General features: G+C 38.2%; 1 protein-coding gene across 27 annotated transcripts in view; it reads left to right on the top strand.

The window, feature by feature from the left end:
* HDAC8 (histone deacetylase 8) overlaps nucleotides 1-26,113 on the top strand; it is a 272,200-nt gene that overhangs the window by 107,721 nt on the left and 138,366 nt on the right. For 18 of the 27 annotated variants that reach the window (XR_013531559.1, XR_013531558.1, XM_078362969.1 and 15 more), the window contains 2 exons: nucleotides 17,145-17,317; nucleotides 19,764-19,858. The exons of 7 other annotated variants lie outside the window; for them this stretch is intronic. Coding sequence is in view for 17 of the 20 variants with exons in the window: in XM_078362969.1 (XP_078219095.1) it covers nucleotides 17,145-17,317; nucleotides 19,764-19,858 (268 nt within the window). In the remaining 3 variants the exon portion in view is untranslated. Of the gene's footprint in view, nucleotides 1-2,931; nucleotides 9,037-17,144; nucleotides 17,318-19,759; nucleotides 19,859-26,113 lie in introns of those variants that run through there. 2 more of the 27 variants (XR_013531560.1, XM_078362975.1) reach the window with 2 other exon arrangements.

Genomic DNA, 26,113 nt, shown 5'->3' with positions numbered 1-26,113 from the left:
ATCACTTGGTTTCTGCATGTCTCTCGCTGGAAGTTGCTTTCTGGAGCTGCCTCTCATTCAGCCATCTTGGGATCCACCCCCTTCCTTCATTTTCAATGGAGAAAATCCTGACTTCCTTCTTTAGAAAGTAAATAGTGTCCCATGTCATTTTATAGAGGTCTTCTCATGGAATTACATCTTTTTATGTGGTTGCTTTAGATGAGTATAGCTAAACATTTTTAACATCATGCATTTTTAAATTATAGGCAAAATCTATACCACCTCTGGGTCCTCATGGAAGGCCATATCTGCATAAAGGGTAGAGATTCTTCATCCATGCTAAGCTGTTCAACCAATATCAATTCAATAAAATGAGAATCAAGGGACATCACTAAAGGGCATTTAAGGGAAATGTTTCCTTTCACTATTTACTTTTAATGTTAGTATTTAAAGAAGAGATGTTTTAATGATGATAGGTTTTACCTTTATTATAATGATAAGTCATCTAGAATTTATCTTCCACTTGGGACTCCAGGTTGCCTATCATTCAATTTTAGAAGCAGGTAGAGCTGCACGCCAGTGGCCCACACCTGTAATCCCAGCACTTTGGGAGGCCGAGGTGGGCAGATTGCTTGAGGCCAGGAGTTTAAGGCCAACCTGGCCAATATAGTAAAACCCCATCTCTACTAAAAATACAAAACTTAGCCAGGTGTGGTGGTGCGCACCTATAATCCCAGCTACTCAGGAGGCTGAGGCAGGATAATCACTTGAACCTGGGAGATGGAGGTTCCAGTGAGCTGAAATTGTGCCACCACAATCTAGCCTGTACAAACAGAGTGAGACTCTGTCTCAAGAAAAAAAAAGAAGCAGGTAGATCTTCAGTGAAAGAGAGCCTAACAAGTGTAATTTACTCCTTTAGGCCTGGTGGTGTGGCAAAAAGCAATGCACATATACACATATTCATAAATAAATATTTTAAGAAATACAAATTTTTTAAAAATTCTCTTCCACTTGATGAGAAGTGATGAACTCTCTAGAAATTTGCACTTGAGAACAAATAATTATGTAGCCTTCCATCTTCATCCCTGATGTGGTCTAGCTCTGTGTCCCTACCCAAATCTCATCTTGAATTGTAATCCCAATTGTAATCCCCATGTGTTGAGGAAGAGACCTCATGGGAGGTGATTAGATCACAGGGGCAATTCCCCCATGCTGTTCTCATGATAGTGAGTTCTCACGAGATCTGATGGTTTGATAAGGGGCTTCCCCACTTCACTCTGCACTTCTTCCTCTCACCATGTAAAGATGTGAAGAAAGACATCTTTGCTTTCCCTTCTGCCATGATTGTAAGTTTCCTGAGGCTTCCCCAGCCCAGCAGAACTGTGGTTCAATTAAACCTCTTTTCTTTATAAACTACCTAGTCTCAGGCAGTTCTTTTTTTTTTTTTTAACTTTAAGTTCTGGGATACATGTGCAGAACATGCTGGTTTGTTACATAGGTATACATGTGTCATGATGGTTTGCTGCACCTATCAACCTGTCATCTATGTTTTAAGCCCCGCATGCATTAGGCATATGTCCTAATGCTCTTCCTCCCCTTGCCACCACCTCCTGACAAGCCCCAGTGTGTGATATTCCCCTCCCTGTGTCCATGTGTTCTCATTGTCCAACTCTCAATTATTAGTGAGAACATGCAGTGTTTGGTTTTCTGTTCCTGTGTCAGTTTACTGAGAATAACGGCTTCCAGCTTCATCTGTGTCCTTGCAAAGGACATGAACTCATTCATTTTTATGGCTGCATAGTATTCCATGGTGTATATGTGCCACATTTTCTTTATCCAGTCTATCATTGGTGGGCATTTGGGTTGGTTCCAAGTCTTTGCTATTGTAAATAGTGCTGCAATAAACATACGTGTTCGTATGTCTTTATAGTAGAATGATTTCTATTCCTTTGGGCATATATCCAGTAATGGAATTACTGGGTCAAATGGAATTTCTATTTCTAGGTCCTTAAGGAATCGTCATACTATCTTCCACAATGGTTGAACTAATTTACACTCCCACTAACAGTGTAAAAGCATTCCTATTTCTCCACATCCTCTCCAGCGTCTGTTGTCTCTTGACTTTACAGCAGTAGGCTAATACAATCCCCATATCATTACAGTCTGAGAACTGACAAAAAAATTCTTTACAAACTTATTCTCTCTCTCCTTACTTGGGTCACAGCTATACTACCTTGATAATCACTAGCTCACTTTTGTCCAATGATTAAGGTAACAGAAGCTGCTAATTCATTCTATAAGCCTTGCACTTTGAACTCAGCCCTCTATAAGTAAGGTATTTGTGTTAAATCTTTTGTTCTATTTAATAAACTTATCCTGCTCTCCAATGTATGCCAGATGTAAAATTACCTGTTGTTTCTGGAAAATGGATGACTCAGACACTAACTTTACTTTTAATGTTAGCCACAGGTGGAAATGAGGCCAAAGTGAGCTATTCATTTATTCTTCCTAGTTTGATGTGTCTTTTAAAATATTAAATTCATGAGGCATTAAGTGTGTTAGAATGTAGGATAATTTGGAGGAGGGGGATACTGTGTTTCACTATCTGAGTTATCCTGAAACCTTAGTCAGCGAGCTCATCCTGCCTGTCCTCAGGATTTGTTTAGGGTTGCAGTGGTGAACTGGTGTTTTCCCTCACTCAATCCTTACAGCTCTAAATCCAGGTGGTTAGAGGAACAGTTCTTATATTCTCCTTCCCCTCTCAACTCATGTCCTTTATGACTGTTTGCCAAACTGCACCAAGTAGCCCTACGATCGTGACAGTCCCTCCCACCCTGAGCAAACAAGTCTTCATAGGTATATTGCTTCATTTGTATCAAGGAAAACAGTCTTCTGGAATTCTGTAGGTTTGTGCTGTTTCTCTGATGTGCCTCTTCTCTGCTCTCTTCTTAGTGCGGACTGATCCCTTCCCCCTGGAGCAAGTGACCTGAGTTTGGCAGCAGTTGAATAAATTCTGATGCTAAAACATGTTCTGAAACTCTCCAGAAACAGGAAGACCTTGCTCCTAAATGGAAATCTTGAAAAGTATACCATTTAACATAGCTCTGCCCTGAAAAGAACCCCAGATTTGACTATAATCTGGACTCATAGGATATTCTGACATCAAAATTCACATTATTCCTCTCAGCTGCTCTCCACCATGCACCACCCCCCCCAACCTCTGCCCTAATACTCTCTCTCCCATATTCTTTAGTCACTGCTCTGTCCCTTCAGTGTATCTTAGAAAAACTACTGCTTAGGTTTTGCTTCAACATGTTATGGCTTTGAATGACTGGGCCTGACGTTGCTTTACACCTAGAAGCTGCCAGGACTGATGAGCTGCCTTGTTGTAATGTGTTGACAAGGACTGTCCAGAGACTTAGTTAAACATAGTATCCAGCACCTGATGAAAAAGCCTGATGTTACGTTTGGCTGGACTTTGCTCTGTGTGCACTGTTAACCCATCGTACTACCAGGAAAGAGTCATGTCCATTGGTACTTAAAGAAGAACTAAAGGGCAGGACATGGCGGCTCATGCCTGTAATCCCAGCACTTTGGGAGGCTGACACAGGGGGATCACTTGAGATCAGGAGTTCAAGACCAGCCTGGCCAACATGCTGAAACCCCATCTCTACTAAAAATACAAAACTTAACTGGGCGTGGTGGTGCATGCCTGTAGTTCCAGCTACTGGGGAGGCTGAGGCAGATTGAATCACTTGAACCCGGAAGGCAGAGGTTATAGTGAGCTGAGATCACACCACTGCACTCCAGCCTGGGTGACAGTGAGAAGGAATAAACGAAAGAACTCCTCAAAAAAAAGCTATATCAAATAACCAGCTAACAAGTTAACAACCAAAAGGGCACATGTGTATGTGCCAGGGGCTAAAAGCAATGTGTTTGCCTAGAGGTGATACAAGTGCTGATTCATAGGGACCCGGAAGCTAAGGGGTTTCAGTGTGCCAGCTCGGTGTAGAGAGGGATGAGGGAATAGAGAGGGGAGGGAGACCATCTTAAATATGTTAGGGGTGAAGTGGAAAAGTATCTATCCTATTTAAATACAGGCAAGCCTCACTAACTCAGCCTAATTAGAGGAAAGCCAGTCTGAATCATGGGATATTTTTAAATGCATTTTTATTACTTTCAAGCACTGGACATGCTAGTAATTCAAACTAGACTAACAGCATCGTATAGCATCTCAGGGAAGGGGCTTTAAGAATCATTTGTAATTAGCATATCAATTATTTGTATGTAAGTGGATATGCACAAAGTGCATAAAAAGTTTATTCTCCTAAGTAGGACAAACATTCCCCAGTGCAGCCCTGTTTACACTATTAATTTGCTTAGCTAGCCCTTTTTGTGCCAAGATAGATATATGTAAGAAATGCTTATTTCCTCAGGGAAGAATGAATCGCTTCCCTGTGTTTAGTCCAGTAACTAAGAAGCGGAGCGCCACTTGATTGGTTTGGGATTTCCAGGATATGGAGTTTTGAATTTGCATACAGACTAGAGAGATTTCATATGGAGAGGATCTGGCAGCCATTGCCCGAGATCCAGTTTCCCCATCTGGATTTCATTGACATGATCTGGATTTCATCAAGCAACAGGACACTGATCCTAAATGATCCACCAGACACTCTGACATAGGCATGTTTAACATACATCCTGCCCCAGAAAAATAACTGTTAAAATATAATGAGTTGGAGTTATTCTATGTGTAGTACTTAAAAGTAATAAAATGCATTTCTTTTTAAGTCCCACAAAAACCATGCAATATCAAGTTAATGATGAAAATCAATCCCCAAACTCTTTCTTGCACACCTCATTGTATGACGGCATTGCAGAGATTTCCAATCATCTGGGAAAGGATATTATATTTTGATGAGCTGCACCAGGTGCTAACTATATGGCAGGATATCGGCTTTGAATCTTAGGGAGGCCCTCAGGGGTAAAGAAGAGTGAGGGAAGGGCTGGGGGCATGTTTATTGTTAACAAATCACTATTGTTCACCTAAGTTGGAAAAGCAAGCTATTGAATTGAAAAAGAAGAGGTATCAGTTAAATAGCGAGGGTAAAAAATATGATTAGGAAATGAGAAACAGAGATATAGGCCTGTATTTCCACCTGTATGTATTAAACTGTGCTCTAGGTAAATTGTGAATTCTTCAAGGCTTAGAGAGTGCAGAGAACATAAGCACAAGCAGTAAATATACACACAAATGTTGTAACTATAGTTTGGAATGACTCCAGTGCTCTCCTTTCCCCCAAGGGCATCACTATCCAGGGTCTGCAAAGGCCAAATAGCTGTTTGGCTTCCAATCTGATTTTTTACCTAAGAAATCAGAGAAGTCGGCTTCAATTTTAATAATATATTCTTCCAACCTCTATATAACAGAAAGACACTTGTGTTTCTGTCCCTTCTTAAAGTGAATTTTGTGTTTGGTGAAAGGAAATAGATTGGCAGCACTGGAAAATGAATTACTGTATTCCCAGAATAGGTATAACTGGGCAGTGACACGATGAAATTTCTCTCTGCCTTTGGGGACCATTAGAATACTATTCAGGAAGTCACTGCTCTGGTGTGCTGCGCTGAACTCACCAGTATCCTAGTGGGCTGAAAGAATTAACATAGCACTCGAAGAGCCTGACTGGAGGCCATTCATTTATTCATTTAACATTTCAGAGTGCTTACTATATGCCTGATGCTGGGAGAAGACTTTCACAAATGTTATATCATTTAATCCTCACAATAACCCAGTGAGGGAGAGAATATTATTGTTTTACAGAGAAGGAAACTGAGGTTCAGAGCAGTGATTTGTCCAGGTTGCCATGCAAACACTGGATCCAAGCTTATCTGACTCCAAATCCAGCATTCTCCCTTAACTGAGTGCTGTAGGGGTTGCAAAGGAGGACAGACAAGACGTGTCCAAATGATGTGACACAGAGCAGAATGTAATCTACACTATGAGCTATGAGCAGTCCTGGTGGTTACAGAGTAGTCAAATGACCTACCCCAGATCAAATAGCACAGATAGCTATAGGATTCATATTCTCTAGGTCTTCTTCCATTTTTTGTTTTTTAGCTTAGCTCTCCAAACCAGCCTGCCTCTCTCCCCACCATACCCCCTGCCCAGATAACATACACTCTGCTTGCTAGGGCCTCTGGCCTTTCAGAATGAAGAGAGCCAAAGACCATTGGGATTTAGCAACAAGAACATTGGATTCAAATTAGAATTAGTGTTCTAATTCTAGCTCTGACGATTCACTTCAGGCCACTGGTAAGGTATCATGCAAACACTGGATGACTTTAATTCTGGATGACTCACTTTGGCTTGTGTGAATGAGAATGGTTTAATTCTAAGAGGTATAGTGAGAGATAAGTAATAATATGCTAAAAATAGTACACAGCCCTTTTTGTTGCCAAGGTGACACATAATTGATGAGTAGAATTACCAACTATAAGGTGTGTTAGAAAGAGATACCCCTTAGAATATATGTTTCTATATAATGGACTCAGCAATGAGAGAAAAGATGCGCCTTTAAAATGTTAAGAAACTATGTCACGAAAATTAAAACAGCCAAAAAAAAAAAAAACCAGCAAAAGGGATATGAGGTTGTTTGCTGGTTGGTTGGTTGCTTTAGGGGTTTAAGGTTTGTCTTTTATTTTATGGGTTTGGGTTTTTTTTCTTTCATGTTTTTGGAAGTTCATGGAACCAGTATAGCTTGTTTGATGATAAAGCAAAAAAAAAAATTATAGAAAATTAAATGTCTGAATATGTCCAAGAGGCACCCATATTCCCCAACAAAATGACACATCATGCTCACTGCAAGGCAGCCTCCCTCCCCCAAATCCCTGCATCCCTGAACCATTTGTAATAGATATTCAGAAGTCACTAAGGCATTTGCCATATGCTGCATCCCCTGGCAGGTTGAGTTGTTGCAGAATGAGTCAGCAGTACCTGAGCTCAGATAGAATTGAGAGAATTTAGAGAAAACATACCTATGAAAAGTTGAGCAGCTCCCATTTGGGACTGACTAGTAACACTTTGGGTCCTTAACACAGTCTGCCTCTCAATCCCATCAAATGAAATAGGTTTAAAATTTATATCTTAGGAAGGGGTTTTGCTACTGGCAATAACTTCTCAGGCTGACATTGAGAATTCAAAGCATTATTAGCAAATATTTTTCTCTTCTCTCCCTCTGCATCCGACTCTTCTTGGCTTTTCAACTTTGAATTTCTCATTTCTTTAATCTGTATTGAGGGAGTCTCTAGAGGGTGCTGAGAGTGTCTGTTGGAAAGCATGAAGATTGCAAGGCTGGTCTAGATTGGTGCACAAGCTAAAAAGTCAGCAGACTAAACCTGCTGAAAGCATGAACCCATCAGAGGCCTTGCTAGAAGGACAAGTTAGAGTTACCAGACCCCACCACCAGTATCAGTTAAGGGTGACTATAATGCCATTGCTCTGGCATCCCATTGCCCTGAGGTGAATCTTTTAGGATATTCCTTATGTAAATTAAGAAAAAAAGACCATGTTCAGTTCCTGGTATTAGAGGTAAAGAAGCACCAGTGAAAGATCTCAAAGGCACACAGTAGAAGCTGTGGTCTACTCTGATGGAATCAAAGAAAAAGAATAACTCTACACTTTTGTTCCTGGGCTTTTCTTTTATCCTAAAGCATCATTAATGTCACCACCCTGGCTTTTATCCTCCTCAGGCACAAACCCGATGCCCCAAATCCAGGCCTGTAGAAGCTAGCTGCTGCAGCTTCTCTTCCTCATTTGCATAACCTTGTCTGAAAACTATACTAGTGAATACTGAAGGATCAGGTTTCTCATCAAGAAAACTGCATTTTAAATAAATATCTTGTGTGTTTATAGGGAAGTTACCAATGTAGTGTAATGAGATGCCTGTCCTCCCCCTCCTTTCTGGATAAGAGATTTTATACTTTCACAAAAGGAAAAATTAATGATTTGCAGTGTAACAAACACTACTGTTACAGTGGTTAGGGAAACTTTCCCAAAAGCAATCTGGAGTGGCACTTCGTTCATTTATTCATTTAATGACTATTTATTGAATGTCTACTATGTATAAAGTATTGATTCTACCTTCAAGGAAGTTAGTGGAAATTTTAAAATGTTAGATAAATAAATAGAGATTGATTTTCATATTCATACACATTTGAATAAATAAAACATGGAAAATTATAAGAACCATGAGAGATAGAATGCTGTGGGTATTGAAAGAGAGAAAATATTTCAGAAAAAGGCGTAATTGAGGAGGTTACATTTGATCCGGTTTCTAAAGGGTAGCTAATTACTCTATCTTTACAAAGTGTGTGAATGTATATGTGTGTTTATAAAATCTGGGTCAAGTTTGAATATACAGAGATTGTAGGGAAGGATGTTCTACACACATGGTACAGCAAGATCAAAGTTGGGAGAGGCTGAGCTATGTACAAATAATAGCAGTGGTTTTAGTTTGGCTGGACCGTAAAGTGCATGAGGGAGAAGTTGCAAAGAAGATTGAAAACGTGGGTGGGAACCACATCATGGAAGAGCTGGAATTCTTAGCTATGAAAATTTGTACCATATTCTGTAAACATTTTGGGAGACACTGAAGGTTTTAGAATGAGGGAATTGTAAGATCAAAAGCTTGCTTGGGAAGATTAACACCCTTCCCAGTAAAGTTTGGCAACAGCGTCTGCTGTTATATTGAAATAATGTGGGTAAAGTGGCTGACACAGTATCTGATGCATAGTAGCTCGGTAAGTCATGGAAGCAGATATATTGTAGTGGTTTAGAGCAAAAACTCTGGTGCCTGGATGCCTGGGTTCAAAAACAAGCTCTGCCACTTAATAGCTGTATGATTTTGTACAGATTTCTTAACCACTCTGTATGGTAGTTTCCCCATCTGTAAATTAGGATTAAAAATATGTTATGAAATTATAAGGGTCAAATGCGTTAATACATGTAAAATATATAGAACAGTGCACTATTCTGAATAAACTGCTCAATAAATGTTAGCTGTTGTCATCATTATAATTATTCTCATTCATGGAAAGATAAAATTTGAGCTAGGCTTTAAAGAATGGCTATGATGTAGACATGTAGAAAGGTGACTTTAAGGCACAAGGAAGTACATGACAAAAGGCATACTTGCACAAGGTGAGTCGGGTTAACAATGTAGAGTTCAGCTTGCCTATAGAATAATATGGGTTAAGGTGTTATTGGAAAATAAGATTTAAAAAGTAGGCCATTGTCAGATTACAAAGCACTTTGGATCATAGCCTAAGAATATTAAGTGTTCTCTAAAGACAATGGAGGGACATTAAAGGTTTTTGAGTTAAGAAGTAACTTTATCGAAACTATATCCCTAAGGAAAATTAATTTGTTGGTTGTATGTATGAAGGATTGGAGAGGGAAGAGACTTGAGGCAGGGAAACTGATTAGGAAGCTATTGGTGTAATCCATGAAGGTGGTCATAAGGGCTAGATTAGAGTACTGCAGTGGGAGTGGAGAGGAAGGAGTAGGAGAGAGATTGGATTTCAGGAATCTAAAAGTCACCCTTTCAGATTCCTCAGTTTTGAACATGGGTGACTGAAAAGATGGATATCATTAACAGAGATAGGGAATAGAAGAGGTGAGATGACAGGTTTAGCATGGTCAATGGAGCTGTAAATCACAGCTTACTTCTCTTCACAAACTGATCTGATCCTAAAATGTATCCAGAAATTCAGCCCAGAATAGCAAAAGCAATCTGGACAAAATTAGAAAGCTCAAACTTCTCAACTTTAAAACTTACTACAAAACTGCAGTAATCAAAGCTGCGTTGTGCTGACATGAGGATATAGATTAAGGGAACAGAGTTCAGAGTCCAGAAATAAACCCCCATATTTATAGTAAATTGATTTTACACAAAGGGGCTAAGACCATTCAGTAGGGGAGAGGACAGTCTTTTCAATAAATGATGATAGGACAACTAGATGTTTCTATATACAAAAGAAGTTGAACCTTTACCTCACACCATATATAAAAATTAATTTAAAATAGATTAAAGACTTTAAGTGCTAAAATTATAAAACTCTTAGGTGAAAACAGATGTAAATTTTCATGATGTTGGAATAGGAAGTGGTCTCTTGGATATGACACCAAAAACATAAGCAATAAAAGAAGAAATAGATAAATTGAATTCTGTCAAAATTTAAAATTTTGTGCTGCAAAGGACACTATCAATTAGAAAAATGCAAATCAAAACCACAGTAAGATATTACTTCACACCCACTAGGATGGTTATAATTTATTTAAAATGAAACAAAACAAAAAAATAGCAAGTGTTGGTGAAGATGTGGAGAAATTGGAACCTTCATACATTGCTGATGGGGATGTAAAATGGTGTGGTCACTGTGGAAAAGTCTAGCAGTTCCTCAAAAGGTTAAACATAGAGTTACCACATGACCCACCAATTCTACCCCTACGTATATATCCCCAAGAGGATTAAAAATGTGTCTACACAAAAACTTGTACACATACAGCCACAGTGTATACTATAGTGGCATTATTAATATCAGCCAAAAAGTGGAAATAACATCAACTGATAAATGGATAAAATGGAGTCTATCCATGAAATTGGATATTAGTCAACCTTAAAAATGAATGAAGTACTGATTCATGCTACAACACAAATGAACCTTGAAGACAGTTAGAAAACATTATATGATTCCACTGATATGAAAGGTCAAAATCAGACAAATTCATAGGGACAGAAAGTATATTAGTGGTTGCCAAGGAATGGCGGTTGGAGCAAGAATAGATAGTAACTGGTAATGGGTTCAGGGTTTCTTTTGAGGACAATGAAAAGATTCTAAAATTTATTGTGATGTTGTATGCACAACTCTTTGAATATGCTAAAAGCTATTGAATTGTACACTTTAAATGAGGAAATTGTATATGAAGATGAATAAAGTTGTTTTAAAATTACATTTATAATATTTTTTTTTACTGGAACTGTAGCCACTGATGACCAGCTGCAGATGTTTTAGTAGAATCAACTGTCAGTTGCTTCTAAGAAGTTTGAAAAAGATAACAGAGAAAAATGCATTTGGATATGGTAATCCAGAGATCTCTTTACCTTTAAGAGAGCTATTTCAGGAGAGCAGTAACATCAGATTCTGGATTGCAAGAAGTATGTATAGGTAGGTGGCCAGTACGTGGATAAGTTGGGCAATGCTGAGAAGGGGAGGGATGGATGGGCAACTTGTAATTTGTAACCTACAGGAACTGAATCAGCAGGAAGTCAGGGACTGAAGATGTAAGAAAAGAGCCCATTGGTGATACATGACCCTTAAAGCAACAAAAGAGGGTTTAGTGCTTAGAGGGATAAATTAAGCTGAAAGGGGAGAAGAAATATGATGGAGGACATTTTCAGGCAGAGAAAAGAGGTAAAGGAAGGCACTCATTACACATTGCTTCAACCAGTTCAGTCCAGTATGGGGCAGAAAAAGTTTGATCCAGAAAGATAAACAACAAACTATTAATCAGCAGTTACCTCTGGGGCGGAAATTGAGATGGAAATAGGGAGATTTTTCACTTTTATTTGATAGACCTTTATGTTTAATTAATTAATTGATTGATTGATTTTTTTTGAGACTGTGTCTCACTCTGTCACCCAGGCTGGAGTGCAGTAGCATGATCTCAGCTCACTGCAAGCTCTGCCTCTCAGGTCCATGCGATTCTCCTTCCTCAGCTGGAATTACAGGCATCTGCCACCACATCCAGCTAATTTTTGTGTTTTTAGTAGAGATGGGGTTTCACTATATTGGCCAGGCTGGAATCAAACTCCTGACCTCAAGTGATCTGCCTGCCTTGGTTCCCAAAGTGCTGGGATTATAGGCATGAACCACTGTGCCCAGCCATGTTTAATTTTTTATATCAAGAATGTCCTCTCATTATGTTTGTATTTTTCAAAAATTAGGCTAGCTGCTATAAGAAATGTAATTCTTCATCAACTGGAGGTAAAGTGAAAAATGGCCACAGTATAGAGAGCGTGTGGCCCATATTAATCACTCAATTAATGTTTGTAGAATTTGTTGAATTAAAGTTATAAGCATAAACACTAATGGAAACAATTCACTTGATTTCTCAGCTTTCTCCAGCAGAACAGAGAGAAAGCTCTGATGGTGTGGATCATCCAAGGGCTTAAAGATTGACAAGGCAAAAATGGCAAAGGTGTGAGGGAACTGGGGTGCTAAAGTAAGTTTTCAAAATGACTAATCATATTCTCCAGAATGAGTAATGAAGCAAGTGAAGTCAAAAGATAGGCTGAGCTGGGCATGTGATGGCTCATACCTGTAATCCCAGCACTTCAGAAGGCCAAGGTGGGAGATTGCTTGAGCCCAGGAGTTTGAGACCAGCCCGGGCAACAAAGTGAGAACCATGTGTACAAAAAAATTTTTTTACTTAGCTGGGTATGGTGGCCTATAGTCTCAGCAATTTGGAAGGCTGAGGTGGGAGGATTGCTTGAACATAGGAGGTCAGAGCTGTAGTGAACCATGATCATGCCACTGCACCCCAGCTTGGGTGAGAGACTGAGACCCTGTCTCAAAAGAAAAAATATGTATAGGATAGTGTACTTTGAAAATAGGGGGAAAAAAACTAGGGAATAGGAGTTATAGTAAGAATAAAGAGCAAATGCAATAGGAGTTGGAAAGACAGAAAATTGCAGATGGAGAAAGTAGTTCAGAGTTCAGGGTCTTCGAAGAAGAGCAGTTCCAAGTACTTCTTTATCAGGACCCTAAGTGACTAGAAATAAAGTTGAGTGTAGGTGGACATCACTATTGTTGAAAAGGTAAAGAAACTGTGATGTTAGAGAATTAGAACAGACATGGGCGAAACAACAGGTCTCTTGTTCAATACTGTGAACCCATTGTCCAACTTAGTACCTATAGTAGGCATTCAATTAACATTTGTTGAATGAATGAATAAATAAATGAATAAGTAAATGAATATTATAGCACTTACCACAATTACTTGTTTTTCTGTTTTCTTCCCCTAACAAACCACAAGCTCCTTGAGTCTTGCTTATTTCTGTGTCTCTAGTGTTTGAATCAAGGTTTGAGTGAGGGAATTAATATTGAACTGTAGAAAATGATGACAAGGAAAGGGAAAGACTGAAAAATTGTAAACTGGTGCTAAAATCCCTAAGGGAGGTGAACGATAAGAACTTTGATAGTATTTGAGGAATTTTATCAAATGACATTGACTCAAAAGAGGGAGCGATTGATAAGAAGAAAGAATGTTGGATTTGGAAGTGGCAATAGGAAAAATTATATTCCCATTTTTCTTTTCCCATCCTGGGAATTCTGGAGGAATGGACACAGTGTTTTCTCCTTTGATGCTCCACTCTTGTTCTGTCACTTAGCCCTTCCAATTTTTTCCAAATTTACCTTACCTTGCTTCCTGTTGTCATCATGACTAGAATGCTTCAATACTCTTTTGCTCTGTGAGGATGAGTTTGTTACTTTGGCCTTACATGCAACAGCAAAAAGCTAAGTTCCTAAGTATAATTTTTCAGCAACATTAGCACTTACCTCATACTTCTCCAATGGTTCCTATTTGACTGTCAAATCAAATGAAAACTTGTGAAAATAAGCGAATTGCTTCCATTATGAGTTTATGCTTATAACTTTAATTCAACAAATTCTACAAACATTAAATGAAACATCAAATGAAAACTTCCAGTCATGAATTTAAGAGTGTTCACTACCCACCCCCTGTAAGCTGCCCTTACTTCAGTTGCTTCGAAGTTTGCACTATGTACAAGATGCCGTACCTTTCTCAAAGCTTCTAATCAACCTTTTCAATACCTATCCAGAGCCCTCTTTATCAGAACTCCTTGAAGACTCATTTTCTCTACTTGGCTATAATCAAAACAATTCAAAAACCCCTACCTGCCTTTATCCATTCCTCTCTCCTCATTACCAAACACTCATAAATGTTATATGTGTATGCTTTTCTTATGTGTCACACTCTGTATTACCCTATCAATTCTACCATATGAATTTCTCCCAAATCTATCTCTTCCTCCTTATCCTTGCTATCACTGGCCTGGATGGTTGCAAAAGCCCTCATCAACCTTCCGGGTATCCTGCAATAGAGCTTGAGTATCTTTAAAATGGAAATCTAATTATGCCCCCAAAGCACACACGCACAAAGATGCACACATGCACCCACACAATGTTTGAGACATTTTATACCCTTTAATCAAAAGTCCAAACTCATTAGCCTACAGGGCATATATAGCCCACATTTACCTCTCTAGCCTCATCCCACCACTTCTGCTGTCAAGCCTTCATGCCCCTGCATGCACACTTCCTTCGCTGGACTTAGTCCCCTACCAGTAACCCCACAACCATCTCTGTCTCCAACTTCCCTATAATCACCCTATATACCTATAAATTTATACACTTTATAAAAACCTTTTATTGTACAATAATCACAGATTCACAGAAGGCTGCAAAAAAATGTACAGGGAAGTCCCATGTACCCTCCTTCCAGCCTCCCTCAATGTTGACATTTTATACAATTATGTTACAGCGTCAAAATGAAGAAGTTGGCATTGTACATTGGTACAAGCCATAGAACTTATTTAGATTTCACCAGCTATACATGCACGTGTGTGTGTGTGTTTGTGTAGCTCTATGCAATTTTGTCACACAGGTAGCCTTGCATAACCACAACCATAATTAAGATACAGCACAGTACTATCACCACAAGGCTCCCTCATGCTATGCCTTTATAGCTACACCCATCCCTAACCTCTGGCAACCAACTAATCTGTTCTCTATCTCTGTAATTATTATTTCATCAATGTAATATAAATGGACTCATGCAACATATAGTCTTTTGAGGTTGGCCTTATTGACCCAGCATAATTCCCTTGAGAGCCATCCAGATTTTTTGCATGTATCAATAGTTTGCTCATTTTTATTAATGAGCAATATTCCAATGGCAAGGATGTACTAGTTTGTTTAACCATTTATCTGTTACATCTGGGTTGTTTCCAGTGTTTGACTTATTAGTAACTGAGCTGCTATGAACATCATATACAAGTTCCTACACAAAAATAAGTCTTAAATTATCTGGAATACATTGCCCAAGAGTACAATTACTAGATCATATGGTAAGTCTATTTTTAGTTTTGACAGGAACTGCCCAACTATTTTGCAGAGCGGCTATACCATTTTACATTCCCACCAGCAAGATACGTGTGTGATCTAGTTTCTCCATACACTTACCAGGAATCGTTGTTACCATTTTTCATTATAGCCATCTTGAGAGTTGACTCACTGTAGTTCTCATCTTTTAGGACCTAAGTCAAGAGTTACTTCTGTAGAGGCTTTTTAAAATCCTCAGAAAAAGTTGATTATTCTCACTCTGTGCCATTTCTGACACTTCATTTATTGTTATATTTAAATTATTTGTTGACATAGTCTGTGTCTTTCCCTCTGTTTTTGAGCTACATGAATCTAGGGGCTATGTCATATTCATCTTTATTCCTGCAGCATCTGATACAGTTACATGCTGGGCACATAGTGGATGCTCACAAAAATGTGTGGTACGTGAGGGAAAGAATGAATGAAGAGAACATTATTCTTGTTGCCTCTCCCTCCTCCTCCATAAGCTAGAAACCTTTTTAGAACAGACATCACGCCTTCCTCTGTGTCTCCCAGCAGCAGTTAATAGCATGCTCTGTACGTGTAGATGCTCAATAAATGTCGTCTAAACTATTCAGTTAGCTTATCTTCCCTCTGCACCCAAAAGATAAGCATATGAAAGTGAGAATAGGCCCAAGTATCCTTGTATTAGGGATCATAAGTCATTATTTTTATAATATTCTTATAATCTCTACAATCACTCAATATTTTTCTGTGTAGATGAGAAATCTAAACAAAACAGTACTTTGAGTCAAAGAATGCCTCTGTGGGTAAGCACTATTCAATAATTTCAATACCCTTGTTACATATGAATTTGGGAGGATGGCATTTTATGTCCCTGAATTACTTTCACATTTCAGAAGGATCTGCGATTTTTCTGGTTTTGCTGCACTGGTATAATTTGACATGTTGACTATGAAGAGGCCATTAACCTCAAGATTTTTGATCGCTTTTTAACTCTTTATTTTCTCAACTCTGATGTATGTTAATTTGCACTTGTTTATATGTCTCTGTAAGAGTTATTTAGGCCCTTGAGGGCTGGTATATATTCTGTCTGGAAAGTAGATTGTAAGCCCCTTGAGAGCAGGGACTTTATAACTCCTAGGAATGCATTCTGGACACTGTCAGTGTTCAATTAATGATAATACTGAAAACTTGATTAAGGTCATCTGTCGCATTGATGTCTTCCTTTTCATCTACAAGGCTTCTATCAAAAAAGCACCTAGGTTGACTAGGTAGCACTGAATGACTCTATCCAAAATTATGCTCATTGTTACACTACAATTTGTTCTTCAGTGTGCTTTCAGATATATAATTTTAGATCAGTTGTTAACAGTTGCCTTCCTTACAATACCCTGGTTACATATGCATTAGGGAGGACTACATTTCATAACCCTTTAGTTTTTTGCATAATAAAAAGTTACCTGATAACATCTATGCTTGTAAAGCATGTACTTCTTCTCCCCAGCCACCACTGAGAACCAGTGATTAAACTCCAAGTATGGTCCTAATCTTAAATAATCAGAAAGAATCCTTAATGACTATTCAGTGTATATCTTATTTTACCAGATTTTAAAATGGACTAAATGTGTACACTATGTCCTGTGGCTGTTGAAGTTAAATTAATATGAATATTTCAAGGAAGTCTGAATTTTAAAATAGAAGGGCAAATGTGTTCATTGATGAGGGTAGAAGTAGGGGGAAATTTTTTTTAAGTCAGGTTTATTAAGATGTCATTTACATATAGTCTGATTCACCCCTTTTAGGTAGAGAGTTTGATGAGTTTGACAGGTTGTGTTTTTTTCCCTTAACTATTTGCTAATTCAACTATACCTCCAACTTGCCCCACCACCATCACTACCCTAGACCAAACTGACCTATATTTTTCTGGTATCTTGTGTCCTTTCAATTTTCTATAGTGTACTAAAGGAAGTATACCAAGCCTTTAATCCCAAAGCAGTGGTCTTACAGCTGGGAGCTGACACAATAGCTGGAGATCCCATGTGCTCCTTTAACATGACTCCAGTGGGAATTGGCAAGTGTCTTAAGTACATCCTTCAATGGCAATTGGCAACACTCATTTTGGGAGGAGGTGAGTACAAAGGAAGGTTACCAGGAGAATTTGTTTACCTTCCTCCACATTTTGTCTTTTGGCACTGAACTTGGGAAACTTGGCTTTCTTAGATTGGATAATACCAATTTACCTGTGGCCCAGAAGCCTGAGTCAATGAAATCTGCCACTTCCACAGTTCAGCATAAGAAAGTACTCTGACATACTTCTCAGTTTAGCATGTACATTGACTCCTTGGCACTCTAAAGTCTAAATTTCAATTCCTGAAGCAAAGATTGTTTTGTTAAAGGTTACCTTGGATCTTAAGAATAGAGGATGTTAACCCCAGTAGATTTTGATTCATCTTATCTCAGTATAGTCTTTGATTTTCAGTTGTAATAATCATCTTTTGGGAACATATCACTAAAATTCCAAGTCTACTCGTAGGTAGTAAACACACAAATTAAATAAACTGAATTCAAGAATGACTTTTCCCCCAAAAAGCATGGATTTGTTATAGTGAAGCAAAATTGAGAGATCTATAGTCTCTTTGGCATTCTTGCCTTTGGTGTGTGCTGATTATTTGTATTACTTAGCCAAAAGAAAGGCCAGTCTATTCAACAGAAGCATTTACACATTTGAGAAAGGAACTTGTAACATCTACCACATTTAAATATGCCTTGCTTAAAATCTTCTGCCTACTTACCTGGCACAATCTCATTGGATGAATACGTTGGTATCTTAAAATAACATGGTCAAGCAGATTGAGCTTAAAATGCATGTTTTATAGAAGAGTTAATTGTTGGTTGTTTTGTCAACCTGTTAGGGGAAATTGTGGGGAAGCCTTATTAAATGAGTGAGCATTTAACACAAGTACACAAGCCTGGTCCTTTGGCAGCCTCAAACTCTAGAAGGCTCAAAATTAAAGGTACTTATAACAGAAAACCTCTTATGAAAAGCTGGCAAGAAATATATTAACTTCAACTGAAGGAAAAGATAAAGTTGATAAGTACTGTGTGACATATTACTTTCCTTGACAGCACTAAGGATGGTGATTATGATATAGGTACAGCTATGGAGCGGGGAGAGACCATATACATCAGGTTAAAATCTGACTTTTATTTAAGGCTATAATCTTTACATTAAAAGTCTGTTAGCATTCTCCAAAGCCTTTTTGTTTTCTCAGCCCAAAGTTTTGTCTTTTGAATATGTAACTCCTTAGGAAATATGTGTATTCCTGAAAATGCTTGTGCATAAATGGAATTTTTGCAAATCAAATCACATTCTGTATGTACCAGAGATAGTTTACTACTTAAGCAAAACCTATATGACCTTTTTTCAAATTATATAATCATGCCAAATAAGTCTATCTTATAAATTCAGGTTTTTCCATGTCAGGAGTATTTAAAGTAATACCTGTACTATTTAACTGAAATTCTCAGCTCCTATTAACACATAGACAATTAGTAGAGAGGGCTACATCCCCAGGCTTCAGCGAACCTCATTGAGGCCTAAAAGACATACTCTAAGCATCCCTGACCTTTCAAATAGTAGAAAGGCTTCCAAAAAGATTGATCATATGTCCTAGTTTTTACATGTTATCCCAGTGTAATGATTAATAGGGCCTCCTTTTACTTTTAAAAGTATACGATTTTGGACAATAATTTACATGGTCACCCTACCTAAAATAGACCAGATTCTGTTTCCTTTAGGCTGCATTGAGATTAGGAAATCATTCCATTTTACCCTTATACTCTTGGAATTTAGCTAAAGGCCAGTGTTCTAATGCTTGCATGGCAGAGCACATCTATTCAGCACAAAAATGTGCTGATTATTAGCCAGTATAATATGGCTGTTGGGTGACTGAGACAGGACCTGATGAGATGGGTCAGAGCATCCATCAATGGTCCCTTCCTCATCTCACTCTCTTTGATCTCTGCCACCAGGCCTATGTTTTATGGTGAAAAGGAATGCTGATATTGAAAGAAGGAAGTCTGTTTTTGTTAGCATTTTCCTTTTCTCTTTCCTGGGCTTTTAGGGCTAGATCTTCCAATAGTTTTAAAATACAAATCACATTCAGCAGTCATTTTATAGAATTGTTGCAAAATTCGTCACAGAAATCTTTCCATTGGTTAGATCTCCTCAAGAGATCTGGATTCCAGAGATCTGAGTCTTGCTGATGGCTCTTGATGGAACTGAGGAGGTTGGATTCCTTGGGTACATATTTCTGAGGAGATGAGAGCCTCTTTAATCTTTGCAGACCTTGGACTTCCCAGTTTTACACTGTGCATGATCTGACTGGTCCACTGAAGTCTGCCTACTAGGTGGTTTAAAAATATCACAAAGGGATGTTTAAGGGAAATTCTGAAATTTGAAGTTATCTTTTTAGACAGTTTATTAAAACATTTTTCTCTTTCCTTACCCCCCTTCCCTCTCCTGCTGTTTTGTGACTATTCTTTCCTAACTTCACAATTCTTGATGGAGACAGGAGGCTATAACCTTGCCAACACGGCTCGATGCTGGACATACTTGACCGGGGTCATCCTAGGGAAAACACTATCCTCTGAGATCCCAGATCATGAGGTAAGTAAGGCTCTGACAAGTCCTCTCTTCTTTAAGGGGAAGAGCTGAGTCATTCCACCTAATCAAAATCACGTCCTCACCACTCAATACCGTTTTGTTGAGAGACACTTCAATAACAATAACACACTGTCTTGGCAGAATAGTAGACTCTTGTTCCAAAATATCCAAGACCTTCTGCTTTTTTTTTTTAACAAGAGATCTCAAAGGCCAACGAACTTTAATTTCTCAATTAATTACAGAGACTGTGGGAAGGGGTCACCTGTCCACACAAAGAATTCTTTGGAATATGTGCATATTTTTATCCCCTAGCCTCAAAAAGGAAGGGGCTATTTTTAAAATGTGTAAGCTGAATTCTCTATTTTTTTTTAGAAGTCTTATAGGTGGTATGTGGCACATGGTCTTTGGTGGTAGTACTGATCGCTCAATTTTCTTTGCCTAACATAAAAATCAAGAAACCAATAATCACTACAAACACCATTGCTGGTATTTTTCCAGCAATTAGTGGCACACAGAGGCTGGAACACGACCAACCAAAATGTGAAACGTCATTTGAACCCATGCCATTTTCTTTAGTCATACAAGATGAGCTTTACGTTTTCTAAAAGCTAAAATGTCTGTTCTAGTTTTCCTAAAACGAGTTGATGGAAAGCTGTCTGGAACCTGTGGGTATGCTGATAATCCCTAATCTAAAGGCATACCTTTGTTCCAACCTACCACCCCAGTTCCCTGAAAGCAGGAAGCATGTTATCATAGATCAAGACGTATAACCACAGACCTTAGACTGGATGACTTAAAGTAACAACCCAGTACATGCAGCCCCAGTTTCTCAAGCTATTTCCCAAGGATTAGGAATGTTGCTTTGGTTATAATGTTATGATTTCTGCCAGATACGGTAGCTATACACTTGGGAGCATGATGCTTTTTAAAGTTGCTATTATTTTTTAAAAATTAGAAACAACTTAAACTAATTTCCTTCCATTTTTCTCCTAATCTCAGGTGAGGTCTAATATGTATCTCAGAAAAACCATTCAATATGTCTAGAATACAAATAGAAGGTACATTATAATTTGAGACAATTTGCTGATGTCAGGGTTAATAGAAGTCTCTTTTCTTGATTTGACTTACCTTAATTCAGTATTTGGAAGCTTAATGAAATATAAAGGTAAGTGCTGTGAACAAATGTAATCGCTGTTATTGCTGTGGGAGTATCTCAGATTGCATTGTAATTTAAAGCTCTGGGACTTTTTAAACTTATCAAGTTACGTCAGAAAGAAGTTTTAAGCTGTAGAAGCCTGAACTGAGAATGAATTCTCTATTCCTGAGAAGCAAAAGCAAATCCTAAGTTTCATCTATGTTAAAAGATTGATACAATTTTAATAAAGATGAATACTGCCTCTGGTACCTAGAGAAGCTATGGGCCTGAATGGATCTAGGCTTGGCCTTATAGATAGATGTTCTATCTTTATACTGAAAAAATCTGTAAGATTAAACAAGATATAATATATGTCAAATGCCTAACACATAGTTCCCTGGCACCTAATAGGCACTTGAAAAATGCAAGTTCTCGGCCAGGCATGATGGCTCATGCCTGTAATCCCAGCACACTGGGAGGCCAAGGCAGGCAGATCACAGGTCAGGAGTTCGAGACCAGCCTGGCCAACATGGTGAAACCCTGTCTCTACTAAAGATTAAAAAAAATAGCTGGGCATGGTGGTACACGCCTGTAATCCCAGCTACTCAGGAGGCTGAGGCAGGAGAATCACTTGAACCTGGGAGGCAGAGGTTGCAATGAGCTGAGATCACGCCATTGCACTCCAGCCTGGGTAACAGGGTGAAACTCCATCTCAAAAAAAAAAAAATGCAAGTTCTCTCCTTCCGCTTTGCATGCTGCTCACTTCTTATACCCAGACATTTATGACTATGTCATTCATAAATTTGTCCAAACCCTTTGTGAATCCCTTCTGTCATATCCTTCTGGTTTAAGAGGTGTGAGTCATGCAAGAAGGAACAAAGAATAAAATTGAAATGACAGTCTTCCAGGTACAATAAGATAACATTTTAATGAAAATTGCCAAAAATAGACTACACAATATGAAGGCATATAAGTTCTGTGGCACAATACAGTTGCACACAAATATCCTTGTGGTCCTCTGAAATCAGATCAACAAATAGTAGATCAAAAAATATTTGCTAAGCACCCATTGTGTGCCAGGCACCATGCTAAAAGTCTTAGAAGATGCAAAGAGAGAACCTCATCCCTTACCTTAAGCAGCTACGAAGGGAGGGTGGTGTCTATGCTGGGGAGATATGCAAATGCACAGATAATTACAATACAAAGCAGAAAAAGAAGAAGACAGTAGGAATAGTGATTGTGGAGATGTGCGTCAAATATAAAGGGGATACAAAGGAGTACACAAAATACCTTGCCCTCCACAAGCTGAGAATATAATCAAGAAATCTAGTAGGTGAAAAGGTCAAGATAGTGCAGCAGTCAGTTGCAGCTGGGCTGACCTCCCACTCTCTTTGCTCTCAGTATTGGGCTTCAGTTCTTCCCTGTCCTAGGGTAATAATCCTCCTCCTCCACCTGCCCATTCCCCACTTCTCTATTATCTTCCTAGGTCCAGCTTCAAGCCCTGTGCCCTTCAAAAACCCTTACCTAAATGCTCCAAGCCCCTTTGAGCTCTTCCTTTACATTCATACATTCCTTGATTCATTTAACAATTATTTGTTGGGCCCCTACTATATTTGCCAGGCCCTATTGAGACCTGTATTCAGAGATACAAAGACTAATGAGATAATCCCAGTGCCCTCCAAAATCTCACCATCTAAATTTGAGAACAATGTGCTCAAATCTAAGACAGATGAGGACCATAGGGGATATATTTCAACAAGACTTTGAGCTGAATCTTAGAGGTTGATTGGGAGTTCGCTAGGTGAAGAAGGAGAAAAAGGCATTCTAAGCAGAGGGAACAAAAATCAGGAAAGGCCTGGTGCCTCATGGGGCCAGTGAGAAATTTGCTATGTGTAGAATATAGGGCATATGAGAGAGTAGGAAGGATTAAGGCTTGAATGGAAGTTAGGGCCAGATTATGAAGAGCCCTGAATGCTGCACTAAACTTTTTTCTATGCAAACAAGTGAGCTTTAACTTTTAAAAAGCTCACTTGGTAAAGTGTGGAAGGTAAATTGCAAAGAGGAGAGACTTGAGAAAGGCAGACCTGTTAAGAGGTTCAAATATATACCTATAAAACTTACAGTCTGTGCCATTCATTTGGTCATCAGTGTTTTGGTTGTCTGCACCACATCACCCACCCAAGTGCTTAGCTGAGTGTTAAGTACCCACCACCTAGCTGAATGAATGACTGTTTGAATATGTGTCTCAGTATTCACACTGGGAAACTTCTATTTTTTTTAAGATGAAAGGATTGGAAGCATAATCTAGCCTTTCTCTGGGAAACCTTAGTAGAGACTTTCTATCCTTTGCAAGAAGTACCAGGTATCCCAGCTGTAGGAAACAGACGTATCCATGGGAGAACATTATATTACCAAGGCAGGGAAGGGAGTTAGGAAGGCAGAAGCCCAGCACAAATATTAGAAGTGATAAGGGTGAAACTTCAAGCATAGCCCTCATGAAATATAAAACCGGTGATACCATAAAGCCAGTGATACCTTAAGGCCAGTGATGGCATAAAGCCAGTGATGAGGAAGTTCGTTTCAGCCCAAGTACTGGGGAGCAGGGTTGCCAGCTGAGCAGTCCCACCTGGGAAAGCTGAGAAGAATGGAGCTTGTATGTATGATTGGCCCAGATATCTCTACCATAGGGAAGGCCCTAAGGTGTCATGGTACCATGAAAAGACCAGTACATAGCAAATTTGGCACAATCACCTGGATTATTATATATAAAAATGTTCTATAGGCCAGTAATACTATTTAGACCCCATGACTTAATCTGGGATAGAGAAGGGCTAGGGTATGTGTGTGTGTATGTGTCTGTGTATCATCACATAGGTTTACTAATGAAAAATATTAACACTACTTAACCAGACTGCTTTTTATGGACTGATTAAATAAATTGTACCTCATTCATATTAGGGAATATATGTAACCATTAAAAAGAATTAGGTCAATTTATCATACAAGTATATGTTACTAACATAAAACAGTCTTATTGCACTGTAACCTGTAGATTGCACTGAATCTATATATTGATTTGTGGAGGAATAATATTATAACAATATTTAATCTTTTAAGCCATGAATTTATCTTTCTATTTACTTGAGTCTTCTTTAATTCCAAATTATAATCTGTACTCTCCACCAAACACATCTTACACAAATTTTGTGAATTGATCACTAAGTACTGTATTTCATTATTTTGATCCTATGTAAATGGTATCTTTATTTCAATTTCCAGTTGTTTGTTGCCAGAATATTGAAGTACAATTGACTTTTCATATTGATCTTGAGTAATGTAACCTTGCTAAATTCACTTATTACCTCTAGTAGCTTTTTTGTAGATTGCTTAGCATAATTCATGTATGCAAACATGTCAACTGTGAATAAAGAGAGTTTTCCTTCTTTCTTTATAATCTTCATGTCTTTTATTTCTTTTTCTTACCTTTTTGCACTGGTTGGGACCTCCAGTGCAATGCTGGGTGGAAATGGTGAGTGAATATCTTTATCTGCTCCCCAGTCATAGAGGGAAAGCATTTAATCTTCACTATGAAGTGTAGGATTTTCAAAAATGTTCTTTTTTCAGGTTGAGGAAGTTCCCCTCTATTCCTAATTTACTGAGAGATTTTTTCTCACAAATGAGTATTGATTTTGTCAAATGTTTTTCTTCATCTATTGAAATGATCATATGATATCCTTCTATATTGTTAGTACAGTAAATTGCACTGATTGTTCAGTGTTAAACTAACTTTCCATTTCTGGAATAAACCCTGCTTGGTCATGTTATATTATCCTTTTAAGTATTGCTGGATTCATTTTGCTGAAACTTGGTCACAGTTTTTTGTGTCTATGTTGATGAGGGATGTTGGCCTGTTGTTTTCTTGTCATGTCTTTGTCTGGTTTTGATATCAGGGCAATGTTGATTTTGTGGTTTCTCTGGGGTTTACATCTGGGTATGCTGTTTTTTTTGTTGTTGTTTTTTTTTTGAAACAGTGTTTTGCTCTGTCACCCAGGCTGGAGTACAGTGGCACAATCTCGGCTCACTGCAACCTCTGCCTCTCGGGTCTGAGTGATTCTTCTGCCTTAGCCTCCCTAATAACTGAGACTACAGGCCCACACTACCACACCTGGCTAATTTTTGTATTTTTAGTAGAGACAAGGTTTCAACATGTTAGGCAGGCTGGTCTCGAACTCCTGACCTCAAGTGATTCACCTGCCTCAGCTTCCCAAAGTGCTGGGATTACAGGTGTGAGCCACCATGCCCGGCCTAGAGTAGGCATTTTTAACTTACCAGAGTCAACTTTTAAATAGTATTACATTACTTCACATATAATATAGTACCTTTACAGCAGTGTTCTTCCATTTTTTTTTCCTTTCTCTTTCTTTGTGCTATTGTGGTCATATATTTTACTTTTGCATATGTTATAAACCTCTTGATACATTATTGTTTTTCTTTAAACAATTCTTTTAGTTTTTAAAATATTTACTAATTCACCTTAAGTAAGAATAAATCCAGTTTATAATAGCACAAATAGCATGTTTTGATGAAAAATAACTGTATTTTTCAAGATAAAAAGAAATTTTATAAGAAAAATATCATTGTTATACCCTTTTGCCAATTTCTTTAACATCTGGCTTAATAGATGACAGCTGACTTCTCATACCTGCTTCTACATTCAGTGTGTTTTGAGACGTTGTTTTTGTTAAAATATATAAAGAAAATCGAACTTCACATAGATATGCAGTTGGAAAAGGGAGGAGTATTTTAATACAGTTTCAGATAATTATGGGTATTCTTTGATACTACACTAAAACTTAACAAGTGGAAGTTTCTTAAAGGTTAATGCAGTGTGGAATCTGAAACTATATCAGTGAACTTTTTATATACTGTTGCATTAAAACTCATTGGTCATCTTATTCTTTTGATTGGATATTTGACTCATCTTATACATGTTGGTTATTTGAAAAATAGTGGTTCACTAAGGTATGCAAATATTCCAAATGCTAACACATTTTATGCAGTATAAAAAAATCACAGTCATTGATTTCACCACTGATCTCATTGGAAAAAAAGTATTGGGAAAC

This window comes from Callithrix jacchus, chromosome X (assembly GCF_049354715.1).
Source record: "Callithrix jacchus isolate 240 chromosome X, calJac240_pri, whole genome shotgun sequence".
Taxonomy (NCBI): domain Eukaryota; kingdom Metazoa; phylum Chordata; class Mammalia; order Primates; family Cebidae; genus Callithrix; species Callithrix jacchus.
Note: the sequence above shows the minus strand (reverse complement) of the source record. Positions and strands in the feature narration are given on the sequence as shown.